General features: G+C 45.0%; 1 protein-coding gene across 3 annotated transcripts; it reads left to right on the top strand.

Moving 5' to 3' along the window:
- Positions 1–3,096: 3,096 nt before the first annotated feature.
- Positions 3,097–19,008, top strand: LOC106571047 (zinc finger protein 395). Of its 3 annotated transcripts, none has more exons than XM_082961622.1 (10): positions 3,097–3,407; positions 4,531–4,689; positions 4,938–5,134; positions 5,507–5,625; positions 7,666–7,889; positions 10,312–10,412; positions 10,569–10,980; positions 11,261–11,368; positions 12,788–12,909; positions 15,916–19,008. In XM_082961622.1, exons 2-10 carry the CDS (start codon positions 4,600–4,602, stop codon positions 16,073–16,075), a joined length of 1,533 nt encoding a protein of 510 aa, XP_082817748.1. In that variant the 5' UTR covers positions 3,097–3,407; positions 4,531–4,599; the 3' UTR covers positions 16,076–19,008. The 3 variants fall into 3 exon arrangements, with proteins under 3 accessions (XP_082817748.1, XP_082817747.1, XP_013999178.3); XM_082961621.1 differs by having other exon boundaries at positions 3,099–3,407; positions 10,566–10,980; XM_014143703.3 differs by having other exon boundaries at positions 3,102–3,407; positions 10,566–10,980; positions 15,964–19,008.
- Positions 19,009–23,884: the final 4,876 nt, after the last annotated feature.

Raw genomic sequence — 23,884 nt, 5'->3', positions numbered from 1 at the left:
TAAGTGTCTCTGTCCCTCTCTCTCTCTCGCCCTCTCCATGTCTTTTGTAACAAGCAATCATATTGTTGTCAGTCCGCTAGGGATCTTTTTTTAATGTATTAAGTGTGTATGTTTATCCTGTGTTATCATTTAGATAGCTAGTAAATAAATAATTAAACCAATTTGTGAAGTACTGTATCATAAGTAAGGCAGGGGTTATTGCAGATACAAGGTTACGACTGTTCAGAATGATGATATGATACGAGGTTATGATTAATTAGTTGACTGTTTATAGATGTGATAGGTAAAGACCTTTTAGAGTTTCATTCCGGAGATGGTAACTCTTTAAAGAACCGCTCTCGTGGTGCCCCAAATCCGAATGAGTTAATTGTTACATGATTCATTTAAAATTGGGTAACAATTAAACCAAGTTAGTTGATTAGATACATAACAGTCATCAGATTAATGAAAGTAAAGTCACGACACAGTGGAGGCTGCTGAGGGGAAGACATCTCATAGTAATGGCTGGAATGGAGTCAATGGAATGGTATCAACCACATGGAAACCACATGTTTGATACCATTCCATTGACTCCATTCCAGCCATTATAATGAGCCGTCCTCTAATCAGCAACCACAGCTGATAGCTACACAATTCCTTTCCATTTATGGTCTGATGTGCAAAAGGGCCATCGCTGAGGAAGGCCTGCAAGGTGGGGAGGACCACGAGGTCATGGACATGTTGGAAGGAAGATGCTTTTGTTGAGGAGCTACTTGATGAAGACGAGGATGAAGATATGAGACACACACACAGGACAGATGGATGAACATGGACTGGCAGAGAAGCAGCTGAACTGGTCGTGTGTCCCCCCCCCCCCCCCCCAACCCTCCTAGGTTCATGCTTCTGGCGGCTACTGTACATACCAAGCTGGTGGTGCATGTCGTAGAAATTTCCTAGCCTGGTCCCAGATCTGTTTAAGCTGTCGTGCTAACTCCTAATGTATGATAGTTTTCATGGCCTGATACCATAGCGGTTGGCTCTACATAGGAGTTGGCTATATAGCACAAACAGACCGAAGATAACATTTGGCTGATTGTCAGAACAGAAATAATTCAACTTTCAATGTACTTGAAGATTACTCTATGAATTGTTGGCTTTGTTACAGGAAAGATAGAAAGGACAATATGACGTGGTTTGCTTGTGTGGCACATGAATGCGAGGACAAGCGGTTGTGTCTGATTTTTATGGTTATGATAACTTGCACTTGGTTTTCTGGTTTGAATGAGACAATGTTTTACCCTAATCTTATTATTTCAATAAAGTTATTGTTTATTAACATTATATTACTTCTGTTTGTCTTTCCTGTCTCTGTCTGTCTGTCTCTGTCTGTTTCTGTCTGTCTCTGTCTGTGTCTGTCTGTCTGTTTCTGTCTGTCTCTGTCTTTGTCTGTCTCTGTCTGCCTCTGTCTGTATCTGTCTGTCTCTGTCTGTCTCTATCTTCGTCTGTCTGTCTCTGTCTTTGTCTGTCTGTCTGTCTGTCTGTCTGTCTGTCTGTCTGTCTGTCTGTCTGTCTGTCTGTCTGTCTGTCTGTCTGTCTGTCTGTCTGTCTGTCTGTCTGTCTGTCTCTAGCAGAGTAGAGTTATTATATCTCTCCATACTCAATTCCGTCAACCAATATCTCTTGGGCTGATGATTCTGTATATTCAATTATTTGATGGTCAGTTGGAATCAATAACTTGATTGTAATCAAGAGAAGCTGTTTGGGCCAAAGGAAATAACCCTGTTGTTACTACATGGTTGTTGGCACATCCTCCTGTTACAAACACTGACACTCATGTAAAAAAAAGCAACATTTTAACATCCCATACAAAATAAACCACTAGTATTCAAGCACCGACATGCTTTAATCTGGGTTGTTATAGGCCAGATAAAGGTTACATGATTTAAAGATGCACAACGCAGAAATCGCTCTACCATTTCCTGGTTGTTAATATTCGAATAGTTCACCTAATTTCAGTTTATGTGACAAAATAAACTGGTATAGTGTAGAGAATCATTGTAACATCTAAACCGCTGGGAAATGTATTTTACATAACCAAAAAATATAATATTTTCAGCTGTTTGAAGCTGGTGTACAAAAACCGAAAAGCAAAAAGATACAAAAATGATATTTAAGAATGGGAAGCATAGAAACAGAGCACATAGAACAGATCTACCGCTTTTATACTTGACCGATCAGAAAAGTGACGTATTGCAGCTTTAATGAATTAATAGACAGGATTCCATCTGGATTGGGATTGAGATTGGGTCCTCTGTCTGTAACAAAGGGACTGAGTAGTGCTGTAGCTCAGACTAAAATCCCTGTCTGTCTGTCTGTCTCGCTTGCTCTCTCTCACTACTTCTGTCTCTCTCTGTCTCTCACTCGCTCTCTCTCTCTGTCTGTCTGTCTGTCTGTCTGTCTGTCTGTCTGTCTGTCTGTCTGTCTGTCTGTCTGTCTGTCTGTCTGTCTGTCTGTCTGTCTGTCTGTCTGGTGTGGTGAAATAGCTACAGTATTATTTTCCAAAAACACAGCCAGAGTTTGGGTTTAATCCACTCACACATCTCCTTTATTTCTGTTGTACAGTGTTGTGAAGTAGACCGGTGTCACATTAAACATACACACACACACACACACACACACACACACACACACACACACACACACACACACACACACACACACACACACACACATACACACACACACACACACACACACACACACACACACACACACACAAATAGAGTGGTTTAGGCCTATACGGATGAGATGCCTTTACATTGTCTATTTTTTTTAAAGATTATGAAAATTCAGAGGAAAAATGTGGACAAATGGTTTGATTTTAGTCATTCAATGTGTTTTCAGTTAATTTGCATATATGTTGGTTTATATTCCTTATTGAGAGATCGAGAGAGGGGGAAACCTATTATTATGATGTTGTACATGGAAACCATCTGAACAGTTCAATTTGAACAAAAATATATGCATCATTTAGCCTACGCATCTCACTGGAAACACGTATGAAAAAAAAATAGGACAATACATCTCTGGGGGAAGGTGAGCAAGCCTATTTTCTCTGGCGCAACTATCCCTCTGTCTGCCTGTCTGTTTGTGTTTGTGTGTCTGTGAGCTGAAGGCATAATTTTGCTTCCGTAACCTATCACCCAGATCTGTCGTTGTACAGTGCAGAGTGCAGACGGAGTTGTAGCGCTGTTGCCAGCTGTCGCGCTCGGCATTGCTCCACGACACGCACACACGTAGCCACATCCGTACGGCGTGTATCCAACCATCCATTCAATATCCAACTCCCCTTTTCACTGGCAGACAGCAAGACCCGGTGGAGACGTCTACTCTCCTAACGGGACACAACAGACTCCATCGCTCTAACGGTAAATATAATGGTTTATTTTGTTTTTAATAAGATAGCAATACTGTTTATAACATGTTGATGATGATAATGATTGTTTACTTTTCATCCATTTTTGGGGGTATGTTTGTGGTCGGAGGGGATTTCCAAGTCGTTCAGTGTTGCCAGGTAGGATAGGAGGGTTTTTTTGTTGGATTGACTCCCCTCAGTGTTGTTGTCAGATTTCGTTTTACTATTACAACGCATGACATCGGACTAATACGAACAATGAAATATTCTAGGTGAAAATTGTACTACTTTTAATTAATTAATTAATTAATATTTTTAAATGAAGCGGATATTACCTAGATTTCCATCTTCTGCGCTCCGGCAGAAAGTCGTGCCCTAACACGTCGTCAGAAAGGGGTGTGTGCCCCTGGAAAGCAGCTCTCAGCCAATGAGCGCTCTTCCCTTGCACAGAAGGGCTGTTGTTTACTAGTGGAAGTGAGCTCCTATTAGACGAGACAGCTATACCTCCAGGGTCTTTACTAGCCTATCAGCGCACTCCCCCCACCCCACATGACGTCTTTTAAATACAAGTCTATGCTTTTAAAATCATTTTAAAAAAAATGTAAAATGCTGCCACAATGTAATCTATGGATGTAATCCGTTAGATTAAACAGAAAATGGGATATTGTGCACCACTCAAATCACTCATGCGTCCACACACTGCACACTGCTGCTGCGTGGTTCCAGTCAGACAGATGGGTGTGTTGTGATCGTTTTTTCTTTCTTTCTTTTCTTTTTTTAAAACGCTCTCACTACAGGATGATGTCATTGGTTGTGTGGTTGACTTTTGGCCTAAAGAGGTTTCCATCTTCAGTCACTCCTTTTATTGTGTGGAAAAACTGTAACTCCACATTCAGATGCTGATAATAAACATTTGGATTTCAAGACGTTGTATATTATTATTTATATGCACACAACAACAACAACAACAACAAAACATCACATTATTGAGGCTTTTCTTCCAAAGAAGAGATGGCTTTTATGCTCTGATCCTGCTCCTTGAACTAGAATGATAGAAGAGAATGACCTGTATTCTTATAAAACTCCATGATGTGACATAGATAAATAAAGGTCTATTTTCAACCTCTTCTCTGTAGGGAGTTACAGACCTCCTGTATGTTCAGGACTGTACAGTGTAGACCACCGGCACTACCAGCAGCAGCACCATGGCAACCAAGAGACCAGGGGAGAAGAGCTCTTCGGCAGCAGGACCCACAGACACATGGCAGTCTGGGGCAGAGGTACAGGAGACACTGGTAGGTGGACCCATAACATGCAGAAGTTGAGTGATTATTAATAGATTCTTCTCATGTTAATATTTTGTGGCTAACTACAATTATTTTTCACAGTTTAACTGTACAGGTGTCATTGTCTCTTCTGTACCTCCCTCCCTCTCTGAGTCTCCCCTATATCTTAACAGTTGCACCTCTGTCCCCATGTCTCTCTGCAGGTGTACATGCTGTGCTGTCAGTGTGTCTAACTCTCTACCTCTGTCTCTCTGCAGGTGTACATGCTGTGCTGCGGGCAGGAAGCCCCTAACATGACAGAGAGCAACGGCCATAGGAACATTATGAATAGGAACCATCAGGTCCCGGTCTTCGTGCCCCGGGGGAGAACTGAGGGGGGCTGGACTCACCCCTCGGCTCCCCAGCAGACTACAACTCCCACAGTGGCCTCCTGCCCTGTGTCTGCCCCTTACAGGTAAGCTCTCTCTCTCTCTCTCTCTCTCTCTCTCTCTCTATGTGGGCATCCTTCAGCCTAAAGCTGACCTTCAACTTACAACGTCAACTGTTTTCTTGGTACTCCTCGATGGATTCTCTGTTCTTCATCTGCTCCTCTTCTTTGACTTGTCTCTGTAAGTGGAGATACATCTGAGGCACCATCATACATCACTCAAACCCCCCAAATAAACCCCACCACCTTTTCCATGTTATCCTCAATGTTCAGAGCCTGGAGTCAATACATTGTAAGTTCTTCATCTCCTCCTCTTCTTTGAGTTGTCTGTTTCGGTGGAGTTTGTGGTTGCTCCAAGATAAATCCATGTTGTTATTATTGTCCCCCTCTACTACTCAGTTCCCGGAGCCCAGGGTCGGTAGAGATGGATGAGATCATGGCAGCCATGGTTCTGACCAGTATGTCATGCAGCCCTGTGGTCCAGAGCTCTCCTCAGAGTCTGAATGACCCCGTACCAGGTAAATTAGTCAATAGAGCTGATCCGTCTCTCTCGCTCCCCTTCTCTCTCTCTCTCCCTCTCTCTCTCTCTCTCTCTCTGAGGTCTTGATTGTCGGAGGGCTTGACAGTTGAGGGCTTGATAGTTGACGGATTGATTGTCGAAGGCTTGATAGCTGAGGGCTTGATAGTTCAGGGATTGATAGCTGGGGCTTGATAGTTGAGGGCTTGATAGCTGGGGCTTGATAGTTGAGGGCTTGATAGCTGCGGCTTGATAGTTGAGGGCTTGACAGCTGAGCGCTTGATAGCTGAGCGCTTGATAGCTGAGGGCTTGATTGTCGGAGGGCTTGACAGTTGAGGGCTTGATAGTTGACGGATTGATTGTCGAAGGCTTGATAGCTGAGGGCTTGATAGTTCAGGGATTGATAGCTGGGGCTTGATAGTTGAGGGCTTGATAGCTGGGACTTGATAGTTGACAGATTGATAGTTAAGGGCTTGATAGTTGAGGGCTTGATAGCTGAGGGCTTGACAGCTGAGCGCTTGATAGCTGAGGGCTTGATAGTCAGAGGGCTTGATAGTTGAGGGCTTGATAGTTGAGGGCTTGATAACTGAGTGCTTGATAGCTGAGGGCTTGATAGTTGAGGGCTTGATAGTTGAGGGCTTGATAGCTGGGGCTTGATAGTTGAGGGCTTGATAGCTGGGGCTTGATAGTTGACGGATTGATAGCTGAGGGCTTGATAGCTGAGGGCTTGATAGCTGAGGGCTTGATAGTCAGAGGGCTTGATAGTTGAGGGCTTGATAGTTGAGGGCTTGATAGCTGAGGGCTTGATAGCTGAGGGCCTGATAGTTGTGGGCTTGATAGTTGTGGGCTTGATAGTTGAGGGCTTGATAGTCGGAGGGCTTGATAGTTGAGGGCTTGATAGCTGAGGGCTTGATAGTCAGAGGGCTTGATAGTTGAGGGCTTGATAGTTGAGGGCTTGATAACTGAGTGCTTGATAGCTGAGGGCTTGATAGTTGAGGGCTTGATAGCTGGGGCTTGATAGTTGGGGGCTTGATAGCTGGGGCTTGATAGTTGACGGATTGATAGTTGAGGGCTTGATAGTTGAGGGCTTGATAGCTGAGGGCTTGATAGTCAGAGGGCTTGATAGTCAGAGGGCTTGATAGTTGAGGGCTTGATAGTTGAGGGCTTGATAACTGAGTCTTGATAGCTGAGGACTTGATAGTTGAGGGCTTGATAGCTGGGGACTTGATAGTTGAGGGCTTGATAGCTGGGGCTTGATAGTTGAGGGCTTGATAGTTGAGGGCTTGATAGCTGAGGGCTTGATAGCTGAGGGCTTGATAGTTGTGGGCTTGATAGTTGTGGGCTTGATAGTTGAGGGCTTGATATTTGACAGTTGAATCAGGTGTGCTAGTTCTGGAACAATTCAAATACATGGCTAGACAGGAATCAGCAACAGAAGCTTCCCTCCTCTCTCTCTAACATGGTTATATAGTGACTGTACTGACCACCATGCTGTCTCTCTAACATGGTTATATAGTGACTGTACTGACCACCATGCTGTCTCTCTAACATGGTTATATAGTGACTGTACTGACCACCATGCTGTCTCTCTAACATGGTTATATAGTGACTGTACTGACCACCATGCTGTCTCTCTAACATGGTTATATAGTGACTGTACTGACCACCATGCTGTCTCTCTAACATGGTTATATAGTGACTGTACTGACCACCATGCTGTCTCTCTAACATGGTTATATAGTGACTGTACTGACCACCATGCTGTCTCTCTAACATGGTTATATAGTGACTGTACTGACCACCATGCTGTCTCTCTAACATGGTTATATAGTGACTGTACTGACCACCATGCTGTCTCTCTAACATGGTTATATAGTGACTGTACTGACCACCATGCTGTCTCTCTAACATGGTTATATAGTGACTGTACTGACCACCATGCTGTCTCTCTAACATGGTTATATAGTGACTGTACTGACCACCATGCTGTCTCTCTAACATGGTTATATAGTGACTGTACTGACCACCATGCTGTCTCTAGGTCCATCATCAGGGGGCGGAGACATGGAGTGTGGGGGCGGAGACATGGAGTGTGGGGGCGGGGAGCTGTCTGACAGCGGCAGCAGTGGCTACTGGAGCTGGGACCACGACAACGTTAGTCCCGTTCTGTCCCTGTCCGTCATCGAGATGGACAGCAGCCCCGACGACGGACTGCACACGGAGCTGGAGCAGGGTGTGGAGCTAAATGTAGCCAAGAGGTCAAAGGTGAGGGGGGAGGAGACTGTCGCCATGGCGTTAGAGAGAGAAAGAAGGAGTTGAAGAATCGTTGTGCAAGTCTGGTGTTTTAAAAATTGTCACTTATCCTTCCGTTGTTTTTCAATCTCTGTTTTAGTGCTGAGAGATAAGTGCTTTTTGGGACAGGTTCGGTTTTGGTTCAGTTATTAAAAAATAATAACCATTTTTGGTTTCGATTTATTATATTTTTTACATTACATGCATTATGAAATAGTGACATTAAAATCATTGTATAGCTTTTTAATGGAAATTACAAAGCCAAAAATAGTAAACATTCAGTTGCCAAAACATTGAAAATATTCAGGTCCACAATACAAAAACAGGAAATTACTATGAAATAATATTTTATCTGTGTAATATTACTTAGTTTTTATTTGATTACTTTATTATTTTTCATTCCTTAAAGTCATCATCTCATCTGTGCTCAGCCAGTCAGACAGCCAGCCAGCCAGTCAGCCAGCCAGCTAGCTAGCTAGCCAGTCAGCCAGCCAGACAGCCAGTCAGCCAGCTAGCCAGACAGCTAGCCAGCCAGCTAGCCAGCCAGCCAGCCAGTCAGTCAGTCAGTCAGTCAGCCAGCCAGCCAACCAGTCAGCCAGCCAGCCAGCCTTTAGTCATCCTATTTAGCTAGGCTAGCCTGCCTGAGTATGCTGCAGAGCTGTCTGACTAAATCACTTGACTAGTTCTTCAAAGTACGTAAGGCATATTTTCAAGACTGCTTATTACCAACTACTACAACTATCAATCAGACAGAGCTACCTCATGAACTGCCTCTATCCCTCCCATTATCAATCAGACAGAGCTACCTCATGAACTGTCTCTATCCCTCTCACTATCTTAGACTTAGGATATGTGGATAACTACAAATACCTAGGTGTCTGGTTAGACTCTAAACTCTCCTTCCAGACTCACATTAAGCATCTCCAATCCAAAATTAAATCTAGAGTCGGCTTCCTATTTCGTAACAAAGCATCCTTCACTCATGCTGCCAAACATACCCTCGTAAAACTGACCATCCTACCGATCCTCGACTTCAGCGATGTCATTTATAAAATAGCCTCCAACACTCTACTCAACAAATTGGATGCAGTCTATCACAGTGCCATCCGTTTTGTCACCAAAGCCCCATATACTACCCACCACTGCGACCTGTACGCTCTCGTTGGCTGGCCCTCGCTTCATACTCGTCGCCAAACCCACTGGCTCTAGGTCATCTATAAGTATTTGCTAGGTAAAGCCCTGCCTTATCTCAGCTCACTGGTCACCATAGCAGCACCCACCCGTAGCACACGCTCCAGCAGGTATATCTCACTGGTCACCCCCAAAGCCAATTCCTACTTCGGCCGCCTTTCCTTCCAGTTCTCTGCTGCCAATAACTGGAACGAGCTGCAAAAATCACTGAAGCTGGAGACTCATATCTCCGTCACTAGCTTTAAGCACCAGCTGTCAGAGCAGCTCACAGATCACTGCACCTGTACATAGCCCATCTGTAAATAGCCCATCCAATCTACCTCATCCCCATAATGTATTTATTTATTTATCTTGCTCCTTTGCACCCCAGTATCTCTACTTGCACATTCATCTTCTGCACATCTACCCTTCCAGTGTTTAATTGCTATATTGTAATTACTTCGCCACCATGGCCTATTTATTGCCTTAACTTACCTCATTTGCACTCACTGTATATAGACTTTTTGTTTTCTTTTGTTCTACTGTATTATTGACTGGATGTTTTGTTCATTCCATAGGTTAACTCTGTGTTGCTGTATGTGTTGAACTGCGATGCTTTATCTTGGCCAGGTCGCAGTTGCAAATGAGAACTTGTTCTCAACTAGCCTACCTGGTTAAATAAAGGTGAAATAAATAAAAAAAGAATCAAATAAAATCAGCTCGACCTACTCATAAACAAAGCTACCTCATGAACTGCCTCTATCCCTCTCACTATCAATCAGATAGAGCTACCTCATGAACTGCCTCTATCCCTCTCACTATCAATCAGATAGAGCTACCTCATGAACTGCCTCTATCCCTCTCACTATCAATCAGATAGAGCTACCTCATGAACTGCCTCTATCCCTCTCACTATCAATCAGATAGAGCTACCTCATGAACTGCCTCTATCCCTCTCGTTGTTCTGCCCAGTGTCCCACATAGTTCTTGACTTAATTATTTGATTTCTCTCTAGAGAAATGGCGTGTTGAGCTCACCCCCAAAAAATGGAACTAAATGGATTTCAAGTAACTCACCTCTACTCTATTTTCCTCTTTCTCTCTCTCTCTCTCGCTCTCTCTCTCTCTCTCTCTCTCTCTCTCTCTCTCTCTCTCTCTCTCCCTCTCTCTCTCTCTCTCTCTCTCTCTCTCTCTCTCTCTCTCTCTCCCTCTGTCTCTGATCACAGAGTTCTTTCAGAGGAGCGTACAGGTGTCTGTGGCCCAGTTGTGGCAAGGTGCTCACATCTTCAGTTAGGATGAAGAGACATGTCCGTGTGCTGCACCTGGGGTGAGATCTCTTCTCAGACAGCTGGTATTAACTCAAAAAAATGATATCGTTAACTTACTCTCTCACCTTTGTCTATCCCTTCCAAATTCTATACACACACGTATGCACGCACGAACACACAAACACACACCACAACCCTACACACACACACAGCAGTGGATCGGAGCAGTCCCACAGAGAGGAGGATTTCTACTACACTAAGTTCTCCTGCAAAGCTCCACCAGCCCTGGTCCCGGCCTTGTCCTCTCACGTCCCATGGGCGTCCTGCGGCTCCCCTCCAGGCCCTGGTCCAGGTTCCTGTCTCCAGATCCCCTCCTCTACCTCGTCCTCACCCTCAGGGTCAGGCAGCTCCAGGCCCAGCTCAGGCCCAGGGTCAACCCCAGGGTCAGGCAGCTCCAGGCCCAGCTCCAGGCCCAGCTCAGGCCCAGTGTCAACCCCAGGGTCAGGCAGCTCCAGGCCCAGCTCCAGGCCCAGCTCAGGCCCAGGGTCAGCTCCAGACCAGCCCAGCCCTCTCAGCCAGTCTGCCCCCAGTTCCTTTTCACAGATACAGACAGACCACCTGTATCAGGTGGGTTGATTTATTTAACCGGGATATTCCACTCAGTAACAATTGATGCTCTGGGTCTGCCCTGGCTTGCAGAGTGTCCAGTACTTCTCTGTTTCGTATTTTAAATAACTTGTCTTTTATGGCAAGGCAGTGATGTTGCCTTGTTGAATTGTATTATTATGGGTTTAGAAACAACAGCAAGGCATCTTGAAAAGGGGTGGAGTTTGACTAGAATGGCTGTAAAAGAAATGTATGGGAGTCTGAGAGATGTCTGGTCTGTTGTTGTCTTCCTGTCTTCCAGGCCTGCACTCCCCTCCAGGTGACGATGTCCTGTCACAACCCCGCCCCCTGTTGTTGGACCCCTCCCCCTCTCACCGTCTCTAACCAGCACAGTCACCACAACTCCCAGGTACGCCTGCTCTCTTCTCCTCCTGGTTAGCCTCAACCCCAATCACCACAACTCCCAGGTACGTCTGCTCTCTCCTCCTCCTGGTTAGCCTCAACCCCAGTCACCACAACTCCCAGGTACGTCTGCTCTCTCCTCCTCCTGGTTAGCCTCAACCCCAGTCACCACAACTCCAAGGTACGTCTGCTCTCTCCTCCTCCTGGTTAGCTTCAACCCCAGTCACCACAACTCCCAGGTACGTCTGCTCTCTCCTCCTCCTGGTTAGCCTCAACCCCAGTCACCACAACTCCCAGGTACGTCTGCTCTCTCCTCCTCCTGGTTAGCCTCAACCCCAGTCACCACAACTCCCAGGTACGTCTGCTCTCTTCTCCTCCTGGTTAGCCTCAATCCCCAGTCACCACAACTCCCAGGTACGTCTGCTCTCTCCTCCTCCTGGTTAGCCTCAACCCCAGTCACCACAACTCCCAGGTACGTCTGCTCTCTCCTCCTCCTGGTTAGCCTCAACCCCAGTCACCACAACTCCCAGGTACGTCTGCTCTCTTCTCCTCCTGGTTAGCCTCAACCCCAGTCACCACAACTCCCAGGTACGTCTGCTCTCTCCTCCTCCTGGTTAGCCTCAACCCCAGTCACCACAACTCCCAGGTACGTCTGCTCTCTCCTCCTCCTGGTTAGCCTCAACCCCAGTCACCACAACTCCCAGGTACGTCTGCTCTCTCCTCCTCCTGGTTAGCCTCAACCCCAGTCACCACAACTCCCAGGTACGCCTGCTCTCTCCTCCTGGTTAGCCTCAACCCCAGTCGTTCCTTCCAGGTCACTCCAGAACGAGAATATCTTGTGATATCTTGTGGGTATCTATCTCCTAATATCTATCTCCTAATATCTATCTCCTGATATCTATCTCCTGATACCTGTCTCCTGATATCTATCTCCTGATATCTATCTCCTAATATCTATCTCCTGATATCTATCTCCTGATATCTATCTCCTGATATCTATCTCCTGATATCTATCTCCTGATACCTATCTCCTGATATCTATCTCCTGATATCTATCTCCTGATATATATATATCCTAATATCTATCTCCTGATATATATATCCTGATATCTATCTCCTTATACCTATCTCCTGATATCTATCTCCTGATATATATATATATATATCCTAATATCTATCTCCTGATATATATATCCTGATATCTATCTCCTGATATATATATATATCCTGATATCTATCTCCTGATATATATATCCTGATATCTGTCTCCAACAGAGCACCAGTAGGACAACAGCTGGATGGGATATTAATTGTGACTATTTAATGATTTCTTATTACAAGAGATGCCATACTTATCTAAAAATGAGAATCCTCCCTCCTCTTCTCTTCCCCCCTCCCCCTGCTTCTTCTCTCTTGCCCACTACAGGTGGTGAGGGGTCGCTGCAGGTCTGTGAGTATAGGAGAACAGTGGCTACAACAGAACAGCGCCACCAACAGGCTAACCACCACGAGAGCAGCCTCCCCGTCACGCTCTCACTGCTCCTTCAGGTAGTCACCGTGTACCCTCTCTTCTCTCTCTCCTCCCCGTCACGCTCTCACTGCTCCTTCAGGTAGTCACCGTGTACCCTCTCTTCTCTCTCTCCTCCCCGTCACGCTCTCACTGCTCCTTCAGGTAGTCACCGTGTACCCTCTCTTCTCTCTCTCCTCCCCGTCACGCTCTCACTGCTCCTTCAGGTAGTCACCGTGTACCCTCTCTTCTCTCTCTCCTCTCTCTTGTCTTCTCCTTGCTCCTCTTCTTCGTTAAGCACCATTTAGCCTCCCCACTCTTCTCCTCTCCCCTCTGTCTCAATTATCTCTCCTCTCCCCTCTGTCTCAACTATCTCTCCTCTCCCCTCTGTCTCAGCTATCTCCCCTCTGTCTCAACTATCTCTCCTCTCCCCTCTGTCTCAACTATCTCTCCTCTCCCCTCTGTCTCAACTATCTCTCCTCTCCCCTCTGTCTCAATTATCTCTCCTCTCCCCTCTGTCTCAACTATCTCTCCTCTCCCCTCTGTCTCAGCTATCTCCCCTCTCCCCTCTGTCTCAACTATCTCTCCTCTCCCCTCTGTCTCAGCTATCTCCCCTCTGTCTCAACTATCTCTCCTCTCCCCTTTGTCTCAACTATCTGTCCTCTCCCCTCTGTCTCAATTATCTCTCCTCTCCAGTTCCTTATAGCCCCTCTATCTTTCTCTTCTATCTCTGTCTCTACACTCCACACGTCTCCCAATGGGATGAGAGGGCCTGATTAGTTAGCTAGATAAGAAACATGAAGGAGAATGTGTCTCTCTAATCGTATTCTCTCTAACACGGTCTTTTCTCTTGTACTGGTAGATCATATTCCTTTTCTCTCACCATACTGTATGTATTGGGTTTACAATTATCCCCACCTTGATTGTGTCTTCCCAGCAAACCAAAATTGGTTCTGTGAAGGTTCCCAGAACATTCGTTAGGTCGCGGCAAATGTTCTCATAACACAAAAAAATGTCTCGTCGTAGTGATAATTATAGAATGTTTGTATAAAACCTTCACCTGATGTTGCAAGAACGTTCCTAGAACACATTTAATCTGTTCTTTAAAGCTCAGAATGTTTCATTAGGTTGTGGGAACAGTCTGGTGGTAACATTTTGGGGACATCAAGAAAGATATGTTCCCAAAAACACCAAAACTGTCCCAGTTGTGTGGATAATTCTACAATGTTTATTTTATGTTGCAAAAAAAACATTTGCCTGATGTTGTAAGAACATTCCCAGAACACATTTTTTAAGTTCTTTAAAAGTACCGAAAACATTTATTTAGGTTGTGTAGAACATTGTGGGGATAGGATGAGAAATAGGTTCCCAAAACTCCAAAACTGTCCAGTTGTGCTGACATTCAGATAATATTTGTATCAGGGTGCAAAAAAACATTCCTTTGATGTTGCAATAATGTTGACAGAACAGCCTTTCTGAGTTCTTTAAAGATTCACAGAACATTTGATTAGGTTGTGGGAACAGTGTGGATACATTACAATAGATAGGTTCCCAAAACACAAAATATGCTCAATAGATATTCATACAATGTTTAAGTTAGGTTGGTACAGGACATTCCCTTAATGTTGTAAGAATTCAATAAGTACGTTTTCATTATGTTCATAGCATATTTGATTTAGGTTTAACATAATATTCCATTGATGTTCACACAATATACATTTTCACTTGTTTTTGAGGTCTTCAGAACATTTCGAAATTGTTATATTTAAGTTTAGCATAATATTACCCGAACATTCTCAGCATGCAAATTTGTAGCTACTTAAAGCATATTGGAATACATCCCCATCCCATCATTGATTTAATGGCGATTTGCGTTTGAGGACTGTATTGTAGGTGATATGGAGACACATTTTAAATTCATTCACAGGATATTTGAAGAGCATTTTGTTATACAAACACACCCATGTTTTCTTATACTTCATATGTTGACAACATGCACATGTGGGCTTTGAACCTGCAATGTTTGGTTCCCTAGCCTATAATATTTTTTCCACCATTTATTTTTCCCACAGGGGATTTTTAGAAATACTTAAGATTAAGGGCTGTGTTTCATGTAGGCTTACTCTGGCGTGACCTTTTGATAACCATGTAAATCTCCCTAGGACAAGGTGACTTTTATCAATATATTCGCCTGTATTTACCTCAGAAAAATGAAATGCTAATTAGCTGCTAATGTTGCTATCATAAAAAACTACCAATACCATTATGATCTGGACCAGACTGCCGAATCAAGGCAAAGGTAAGAGTCTCTGGATTAACTATCTAATGTTAGCTAAATTTAATAATGAATAAATTGGCTACATTTCTTTAAATTGGCAATTCTGTGAACTCTCTTGGCAAGTTTTAAATTTACGCAATACCTGTTAGCAAAAGTGTCAGTTAGAGATGACGTGCAGGAGCATGCTGGGATTTGTCATCTTGCATGATGTCTACTTTGATGTCTAATTAGCATTTTCAAATCTGAGGGTAAATAGAGCCGAATATATTGATAAAAGTCACCTTGTCCTAGAGAGATTTAAATGGATAAGCCTACACATTTTAAAAATGAATGAGGAGGAAAAAAACGATTGGAACCATTTCCCTGTTTGACCGCTAGGTTTTATGGGTATTATGACACCGCCACTGTGGGGCTCTATACAGTACTCTAAGGCAAGAACAGTAATATAGATGTATTCCAATATTCTTTCATTTGCATGCTGAGAATCTTGTGGTAATATTAAACAAAACTTAAATACAACATTTTCTAAATCTTCCGAGTACCTCCAAGACAAGTTAAAATGTATATTGTGTGAACATCAATGGAATATTATGTTAAACCTAAAACAAATATCCTATGAACGACATAAAAACAGACTTATTTTGATTCTTATTTGATTAAGGGAATGTCCTCATGTTCTGGGACTGTTCCTGGTTTGCTGGGTGGTGTTTCATCCCTGTAGGAAAGGACGAGGGGAGGCCAAAACGTTTATTGTGTTTCATCCCTGTAGGAAGGGACGAGGGGAGGCCAAAACGTTTATTGTGTTTCATCCCTGTAGGAAGGGACGAGGGGAGGCCAAGAAGTGTCGTAAGGTGTACGGAGTGGAGCGTAAGGAGCAGTGGTGCACGGCCTGCCGCTGGAAGAAAGCGTGCCAGCGCTTCCCTGACTAAACAAGTTCGTGAACAACAGATGATGGGAAAAAAAAGAGAGATTTGGAAAAAAAAGAGAGAGGACACGATCACAACCAGGGCCTGTTAGCCATGAAGAACAACAAATTCCTTTTTTTTCTACCTTGTCCCCCCCCCCCCCCCCCCACACAAGGAATAAAGTGATTTGTGTATTTTTTGTTGTAAACGTTGACCTGAGCAGTGAGTCAGTGTGTGATGTTAGTAGCTAGTAGTTGAGACTGTGTTATGACATGGTAGACCTACAATGTTCATCCTTCCTAGCCTGGTCCCAGACCTGTTTGGTGCTGTGTAGCATGACAACGACCATAGGAATTAGCTATACACAGGGACTGAACTTTTCGGGGGTACTGGCTTGTAACCCTGGGTAACAATCGGCTCAAAAGTCTGTGCCGTGCTATATTTCTAAGGACAAACTTTAGACCGTCCTGGCGGGCTAGTGTGGCACATTTTCTACTAGCCCAATCTGAAAAGTTCTAGCCCAATCTGAAAAGTACTAGCCTGAGCTGGCAGGCTGGTTTAGATTCCATCCCTGGTTGAACAAGGCACTTCATCCTTAACTGTTCTCCCAACTACTTCTTCTTCTATACAGCACAAACAGACCTGGCCCCAGGATACTTCTACCTCCCACTGAGAACGTCTCTCCTCTCCTCCCACTGAGAACGTCTCTCCTCACCTCCCACTGAGAACATGTCTCTCCTCACCTCCCACTGAGAACATGTCTCTCCTCACCTCCCACTGAGACCATGTCTCTCCTCACCTCCCACTGAGACCATGTCTCTCCTCACCTCCCACTGAGAACGTCTCTCCTCACCTCCCACTGAGAACATGTCTCTCCTCACCTCCCACTGAGAACGTCTCTCCTCACCTCCCACTGAGACCATGTCTCTCCTCACCTCCCACTGAGACCATGTCTCTCCTCTCCTCCCACTGAGAACGTCTCTCCTCACCTCCCACTGAGAACATGTCTCTCCTCACCTCCCACTGAGAACATGTCTCTCCTCACCTCCCACTGAGACCACGTCTCTCCTCCCACTGAGACCATGTCTCTCCTCACCTCCCACTGAGAACGTCTCTCCTCACTTCCCACTGAGACCATGTCTCTCCTCACCTCCCACTGAGAACATGTCTTTCCTCTCCTCCCACTGAGAACGTCTCTCCTCACCTCCCACTGAGACCATGTCTCTCCTCTCCTCCCACTGAGACCACGTCTCTCCTCTCCTCCCACTGAGACCATGTCTCTCCTCTCCTCCCACTGAGACCATGTCTCTCCTCACCTCCCACTGAGACCACGTCTCTCCTCTCCTCCCACTGAGAACATGTCTCTCCTCACCTCCCACTGAGACCATGTCTCTCCTCACCTCCCACTGAGACCACGTCTCTCCTCTCCTCCCACTGAGACCACGTCTCTCCTCACCTCCCACTGAGACCATGTCTCTCCTCACCTTCCACTGAGAACATGTCTCTCCTCTCCTCCCACTGAGACCACGTCTCTCCTCACCTCCCACTGAGACCATGTCTCTCCTCACCTCCCACTGAGAACATGTCTCTCCTCTCCTCCCACTGAGACCACGTCTCTCCTCTCCTCCCACTGAGACCATGTCTCTCCTCTCCTCCCACTGAGACCACGTCTCTCCTCACCTTCCCACTGAGACCATGTCTCTCCTCTCCTCCCACTGAGAACGTCTCTCCTCTCCTCCCACTGAGAACGTCTCTCCTCTCCTCCCACTGAGAACATGTCTCTCCCCACCTCCCACTGAGAACGTCTCTCCTCTCCTCCCACTGAGAACGTCTCTCCTCACCTCCCACTGAGAACGTCTCTCCTCACCTTCCACTGAGAACATGTCTCTCCTCTCCTCCCACTGAGACCATGTCTCTCCTCACCTCCCACTGAGACCATGTCTCTCCTCTCCTCCCACTGAGAACGTCTCTCCTCACCTCCCACTGAGAACATGTCTCTCCTCTCCTCCCACTGAGACCATGTCTCTCCTCACCTCCCACTGAGACCATGTCTCTCCTCACCTCCCACTGAGAACATGTCTCTCCTCTCCTCCCACTGAGACCATGTCTCTCCTCTCCTCCCACTGAGACCACGTCTCTCCTCACCTCCCACTGAGACCATGTCTCTCCTCACCTCCCACTGAGAACATGTCTCTCCTCACCTCCCACTGAGACCATGTCTCTCCTCCCACTGAGACCATGTCTCTCCTCACCTCCCACTGAGAACGTCTCTCCTCACCTCCCACTGAGACCATGTCTCTCCTCACCTCCCACTGAGAACATGTCTTTCCTCTCCTCCCACTGAGAACATCTCTCCTCTCCTCCCACTGAGAACGTCTCTCCTCACCTCCCACTGAGACCACGTCTCTCCTCTCCTCCCACTGAGAACATGTCTCTCCTCACCTCTCACTGAGAACATGTCTCTCCTCACCTCCCACTGAGAACATGTCTTTCCTCTCCTCCCACTGAGAACGTCTCTCCTCACCTCCCACTGAGACCATGTCTCTCCTCACCTCCCACTGAGACCATGTCTCTCCTCACCTCCCACTGAGACCACGTCTCTCCTCACCTCCCACTGAGAACATGTCTCTCCTCACCTCCCACTGAGAACATGTCTCTCCTCACCTCCCACTGAGACCACGTCTCTCCTCTCCTCCCACTGAGAACGTCTCTCCTCACCTCCCACTGAGAACGTCTCTCCTCTCCTCCCACTGAGAACGTGTCTCTCCTCACCTCCCACAGTATTGTACCTCTCTTCTTCTTTAATCTCCTGCTCCAACACATCATTCCTCCCCGTGGTGTCTACAGAAGCTATGAAATACCTATACCTCTATGTGATGTGCTATCTATGAGATCTTCTTTTGGACTATTTTGTATTTTTGTGTTTTTTTTATTGTTATATAAAGAGTTTAATGTCATGTTTTGGCACATTTTATTTCTTTATTTTACAAGGATAATAATGAATGAGTTACATTTGGTTTGACTCGTTGTGGTTTGAATCGAATCAGTTTCTTCCATACAGTATTTTACTCTATCCCGTCTTGGTGAACACTGTTATGGTCCTGTCTGTATAAGACAGGGTTATGGTCTGTATAAGACAGTGTTATGGTCCTGTCTGTATAAGACAGTGTTATGGTTTGTATAAGACAGTGTTATGGTCTGTATAAGACAGTGTTATGGTCTGTATAAGACAGTTTTATGGTTTGTATAAGACAGTGTTATGGTCTGTATAAGACAGTGTTATGGTCTGTATAAGACAGTTTTATGGTCTGTATAAGACAGTGTTATGGTCCTGTCTGTATAAGACAGTGTTATGGTCCTGTCTGTATAAGACAGTGTTATGGTCCTGTCTGTATAAGACAGTGTTATGGTCTGTATAAGACAGTGTTATGGTCCTGCCTGTATAAGACAGTGTTATGGTCTGTATAAGACAGTGTTATGGTCCTGTCTGTATAAGACAGTGTTATGGTCCTGTCTGTATAAGACAGTGTTATGGTCTGTATAAGACAGTGTTATGGTCCTGCCTGTATAAGACAGTGTTATGGTCTGTATAAGACAGTGTTATGGTCCTGTCTGTATAAGACAGTGTTATGGTCTGTATAAGACAGTGTTATGGTCCTGTCTGTATAAGACAGTGTTATGGTTTGTATAAGACAGTGTTATGGTCCTGTCTGTATAAGACAGTGTTATGGTTTGTATAAGACAGTGTTATGGTCTGTATAAGATGGTGTTATGGTCTGTATAAGACAGTGTTATGGTCCTGTCTGTATAAGACAGTGTTATGGTCCTGCCTGTATAAGACAGTGTTATGGTCCTGTCTGTATAAGACAGTGTTATGGTCCTGTCTGTATAAGACAGTGGTATGGTCTGTATAAGACAGTGTTATGGTCCTGTCTGTATAAGACAGTGTTATGGTCTGTATAAGACAGTGTTAAGGGGATCAGGCAATGTTAGACTGCAATTTTTAATATCCTTCTAATGACAGAAGACACATCATGTCTAAAGTTATTAAAAACACAGTCAAATAAAGTAAATAATAAATAAATAAAAAAACAGAATACTGGGACAATGATAGTTTTCTGAATTACAATCCGCAAGAGGAATAGCAAACTCATTTATTACATTTTTCTCTATACAGGTTTCATTAAGACTCTTAAACAAATAGCTAGAAATGTAGTCTGTATTCAGTGTTATTTGTAGTATATGAACGAGAGACGTACTCCCTAACACATACACACAAACTCTTACATACGTCAAAAGAGTACTGGATAAATACTGCCTGAAGGAATGTGCTGGAAAACAAAACCTCTATTACTAACAGGTGAACCATAACATAATGTTGTGCTAATGAGTGTTTTCAGACAAGAAAACAAACTCTATTCCATACTGTAACAAGAACATAACATACACAATAGATCTCTCGCCTCTTTTTGGGAAAATCAGATAGTTGGTAAGTTCAGTTTGGTATGTAAACTGGAAGACAAATGCAGGACATGATCTACTCTACCAACACCAGGGGGCAGTGTTGCCCTACTGGCTGGAATGCTGATTCTACTCTACCAACACCAGGGGGCAGTGTTGCCCTACTGTCTGGGATGCTGATTCTACTCTACCAACACCAGGGGGCAGTGTTACCCTACTGGCTGGAATGCTGATTCTACTCTACCAACACCAGGGGGCAGTGTCACCCTACTGGCTGGAATGCTGATTCTACTCTACCAACACCAGGGGGCAGTGTTACCCTACTGGCTGGAATGCTGATTCTACCAACACCAGGGGGCAGTGTTACCCTACTGTCTGGGATGCTGATTCTACCAACACCAGGGGGCAGTGTTGCCCTACTGTCTGGGATGCTGATCTACTCTACCAACACCAGGGGGCAGTGTTACCCTACTGTCTGGGATGCTATATCGTAAAAATGGTTTATCGAGACCCAGATTCGTTCACAAACTGCCAGATAATAAAGCATGATTCATCACTCCAGAGAACATGTTTCCACTGCTCCAGAGAACGTGTTTCCACTGCTCCAGAGAACTTGTTTCCACTGCTCCAGAGAACGTTTTTCCACTGCTCCAGAGTCCAATGGCGGTGAGCTTTATGCCACTCCAGCCGACGCTTGGCATTGCGCATGGTGATCTTAGGCTTGTGTGCGGCTGCTCGGCCAAGGAAACCCATTTCAGGAAGCTCCCAACAAACAGTTATTGTGCTGACGTTGCTTCCATAGACAGTTTGGAACTCGGTAGTGAGTGTTGCAACCAAGGACAGACGATTATTACAGGCTACGCGCTTCAGCACTTGGCAGTCGTGAGCCATTGTTGCTCCTAGATGTTTCCACCTCAGAATAACAGCACTTACAGTTGACCGGGCAGCTCTAGCAGGCCAGAAATTTGACGAACTGACTTGTTGGAAAGGTGGCATCTTATGATGGTGCCATGTTGAAAGTCACTGAGCTCTTCAGTAAGGCCATTCTACTGCCAATGTTTGTTTATGGAGATTGCATGGCTGTGTGCTAAATGTTATATACTTGTCAGCAACGGGAGTGGCTGAAATTGCCAAATCCACTAATTTGAAGGGGTGTCCACATACTGGAAGATACTTTCGCCATGTAGTGTACAGGGCATTCGGAAAGTATTCAGACCCCTTGACTTTTTCCAAATGTTACGTTACAGCCTTGTTCTAAAATTGATTAAATTGCTTTTTTCCCTTATCAATCTACACACAATACCTCATAATGACAAAGCAAAAACTGGTTTTTAGAAATGTTTGCAAATTTATATGTAAAAAAACTAAAACGTTAATATTACATTTACATAAGTATTCAGACCCTTTACTCAGTACTTTGTTGAAGGACCTTTGGCAGAGATTACAGCCTTGTGTCTTCTTGGGTACAAGTTTGGCACACCTGTATTTGGGGAGTTTGTCCCATTCTTCTTTGCAGATCCTCTCAAGCTCTGTCAGGTTGGATGGGGAGCGTTGCTGCACAGCTATTTTCAGGTCTCTCCAGAGATGTTCGATCGGGTTCAAGTCTGGGCTCTGTCTGGGCCACTCAAGGACATTCAGGACTTGTCCCGAAACCACTCCTGCATTGTCTTGGCTGTGTGCTTAGGGTTGTTGTCATGTTGGAAGGTGAACCTTCACCCCAGTCACGTCCTGAGTGCTCTGGAGCAGGTTTTCACCAAGGATCTCTCTGTACTTTGCTCACTTCATCTTTCCATCGATCCTGACTGGTTCCCCAGTCCCTGCCCCTGAAAAACATCCCCACAACATGATGCTGCCACCACCATGCTTTGCCGTAAGGATTGTGCCAAGTTTCCTCCAGACGTGACGCTTGGCATTTAGGCCGAAGAGTTCAATCTTGGTTTCATCAGACCAGAGAATCTTGTTTCTCATGGTCTGAGAGTCCTTTACGTGCCTTTTGGCAAACTCCAAGTGGGCTGTCATGTGCCTTTAACTGAGAAGTGGCTTCTGTCTGGTCACTGTACCATAAAGGCCTGATTTGGTAGAAGGTTCTCCCATCTCCACAGAGGAGCTCTGTCCGAATGACCATCAGGTTCTTGGTCACCTCCCTGACCAAGGCCCTTCTCCCCCGATTTCTCAGTTTAGCTGGGCTGCCAGCTCTAAGATGAGTCTTGGTGGTTCCAAACATCTTCCATTTAAGAATGATGGAGGCCACTGTGTTCTTGGGGACCTTCAATGCTGCAGAAATGTTTTGGTACCCTTCCCCAGATCTGTGCCTCAACACAATCCTGTTTCTGAGCTCTAAGGACAATTCCTTCGACCTCATAGCTTCATTTTTGCTCTGACGTGCCCTGTCAACTGTGGGACTTTATATAGACAGGTGTGTGCCTTTCCAAATCATGTCCAATCAATTGAATTTACCACAGGTGGACTCCAATCAAGTTGTAGAAACATCTCAAGGACGATCAATGGAAACAGGATGCACCTGAGCTCAATTTCAAGTCTCATAGCAAAGGGCCTGAATACTTATAGTGGACTCCAAAATTACTGGCACCCCCGACTGGCAATGCACAAACAATATAATTATAGAGATAAACTCAAAATACCAACATGTGAGAAATACTGTACTTTACTCATGTTTCAATGGAACCCACCAAAATCATACAATTATTTAATACAAAATACATTTCTCCAAAATCAAGGTTTCATAATTATTGGCACTCCTCACTTAGCACTTAGTGCCACCACCTCTGGCAGGGATACCTGCATGGAGTCTTTTCCTGTAATGTTGGACAAGGTTAAGGAACACATTTGGAGGGATTTTGGACAATTTCTCTATGCAGATCCTTTCAAGATCCTTCACATTCTTGGGTTTGCGCTTATCAACTGCCCTCTTCAACTCAGCCCACAGGTTTTCTATTGGATGGAGGTCCGGCGACTGAGATGGCCATGGCAGAACAGTGATTTTGTGGTCACAGAACCATTTCTGTGTGGATCTTGAGGTCTGTTTTGGGTCATTGTCTTGTTGGAAAGCCCACCTACGGCCAAGTCCCAGCCTTCCGGCAGAGGCAACCAGATTGTCAGCCAAAATTGCCTGATACTTGGTGGAATTCATTATGCCATCAATCTTAACCAGTGCCTCCGGACCTCTGGAATTAAAACAGCCCCAAAACATCACTGATCCACCACCATATTTCACTGTGGGTATAAGGAGCTTCTCCTTGTATGCATCTCTGTTTCGACACCAAACATGCTCAAGGTGTATCTGACCAAAACGTTCAATTTTGGTCTCATCTGACCAGAGCACCTTCTTCCAGTCATAATTTAAATGACGTT

The sequence above is a fragment of the Salmo salar genome, chromosome 15, assembly GCF_965601325.2.
Source record: "Salmo salar chromosome 15, fSalSal1, whole genome shotgun sequence".
Taxonomy (NCBI): domain Eukaryota; kingdom Metazoa; phylum Chordata; class Actinopteri; order Salmoniformes; family Salmonidae; genus Salmo; species Salmo salar.
The sequence above is the reverse complement of the archived record's forward strand: the minus strand, read 5'-3'. Positions and strand labels throughout refer to the sequence as shown.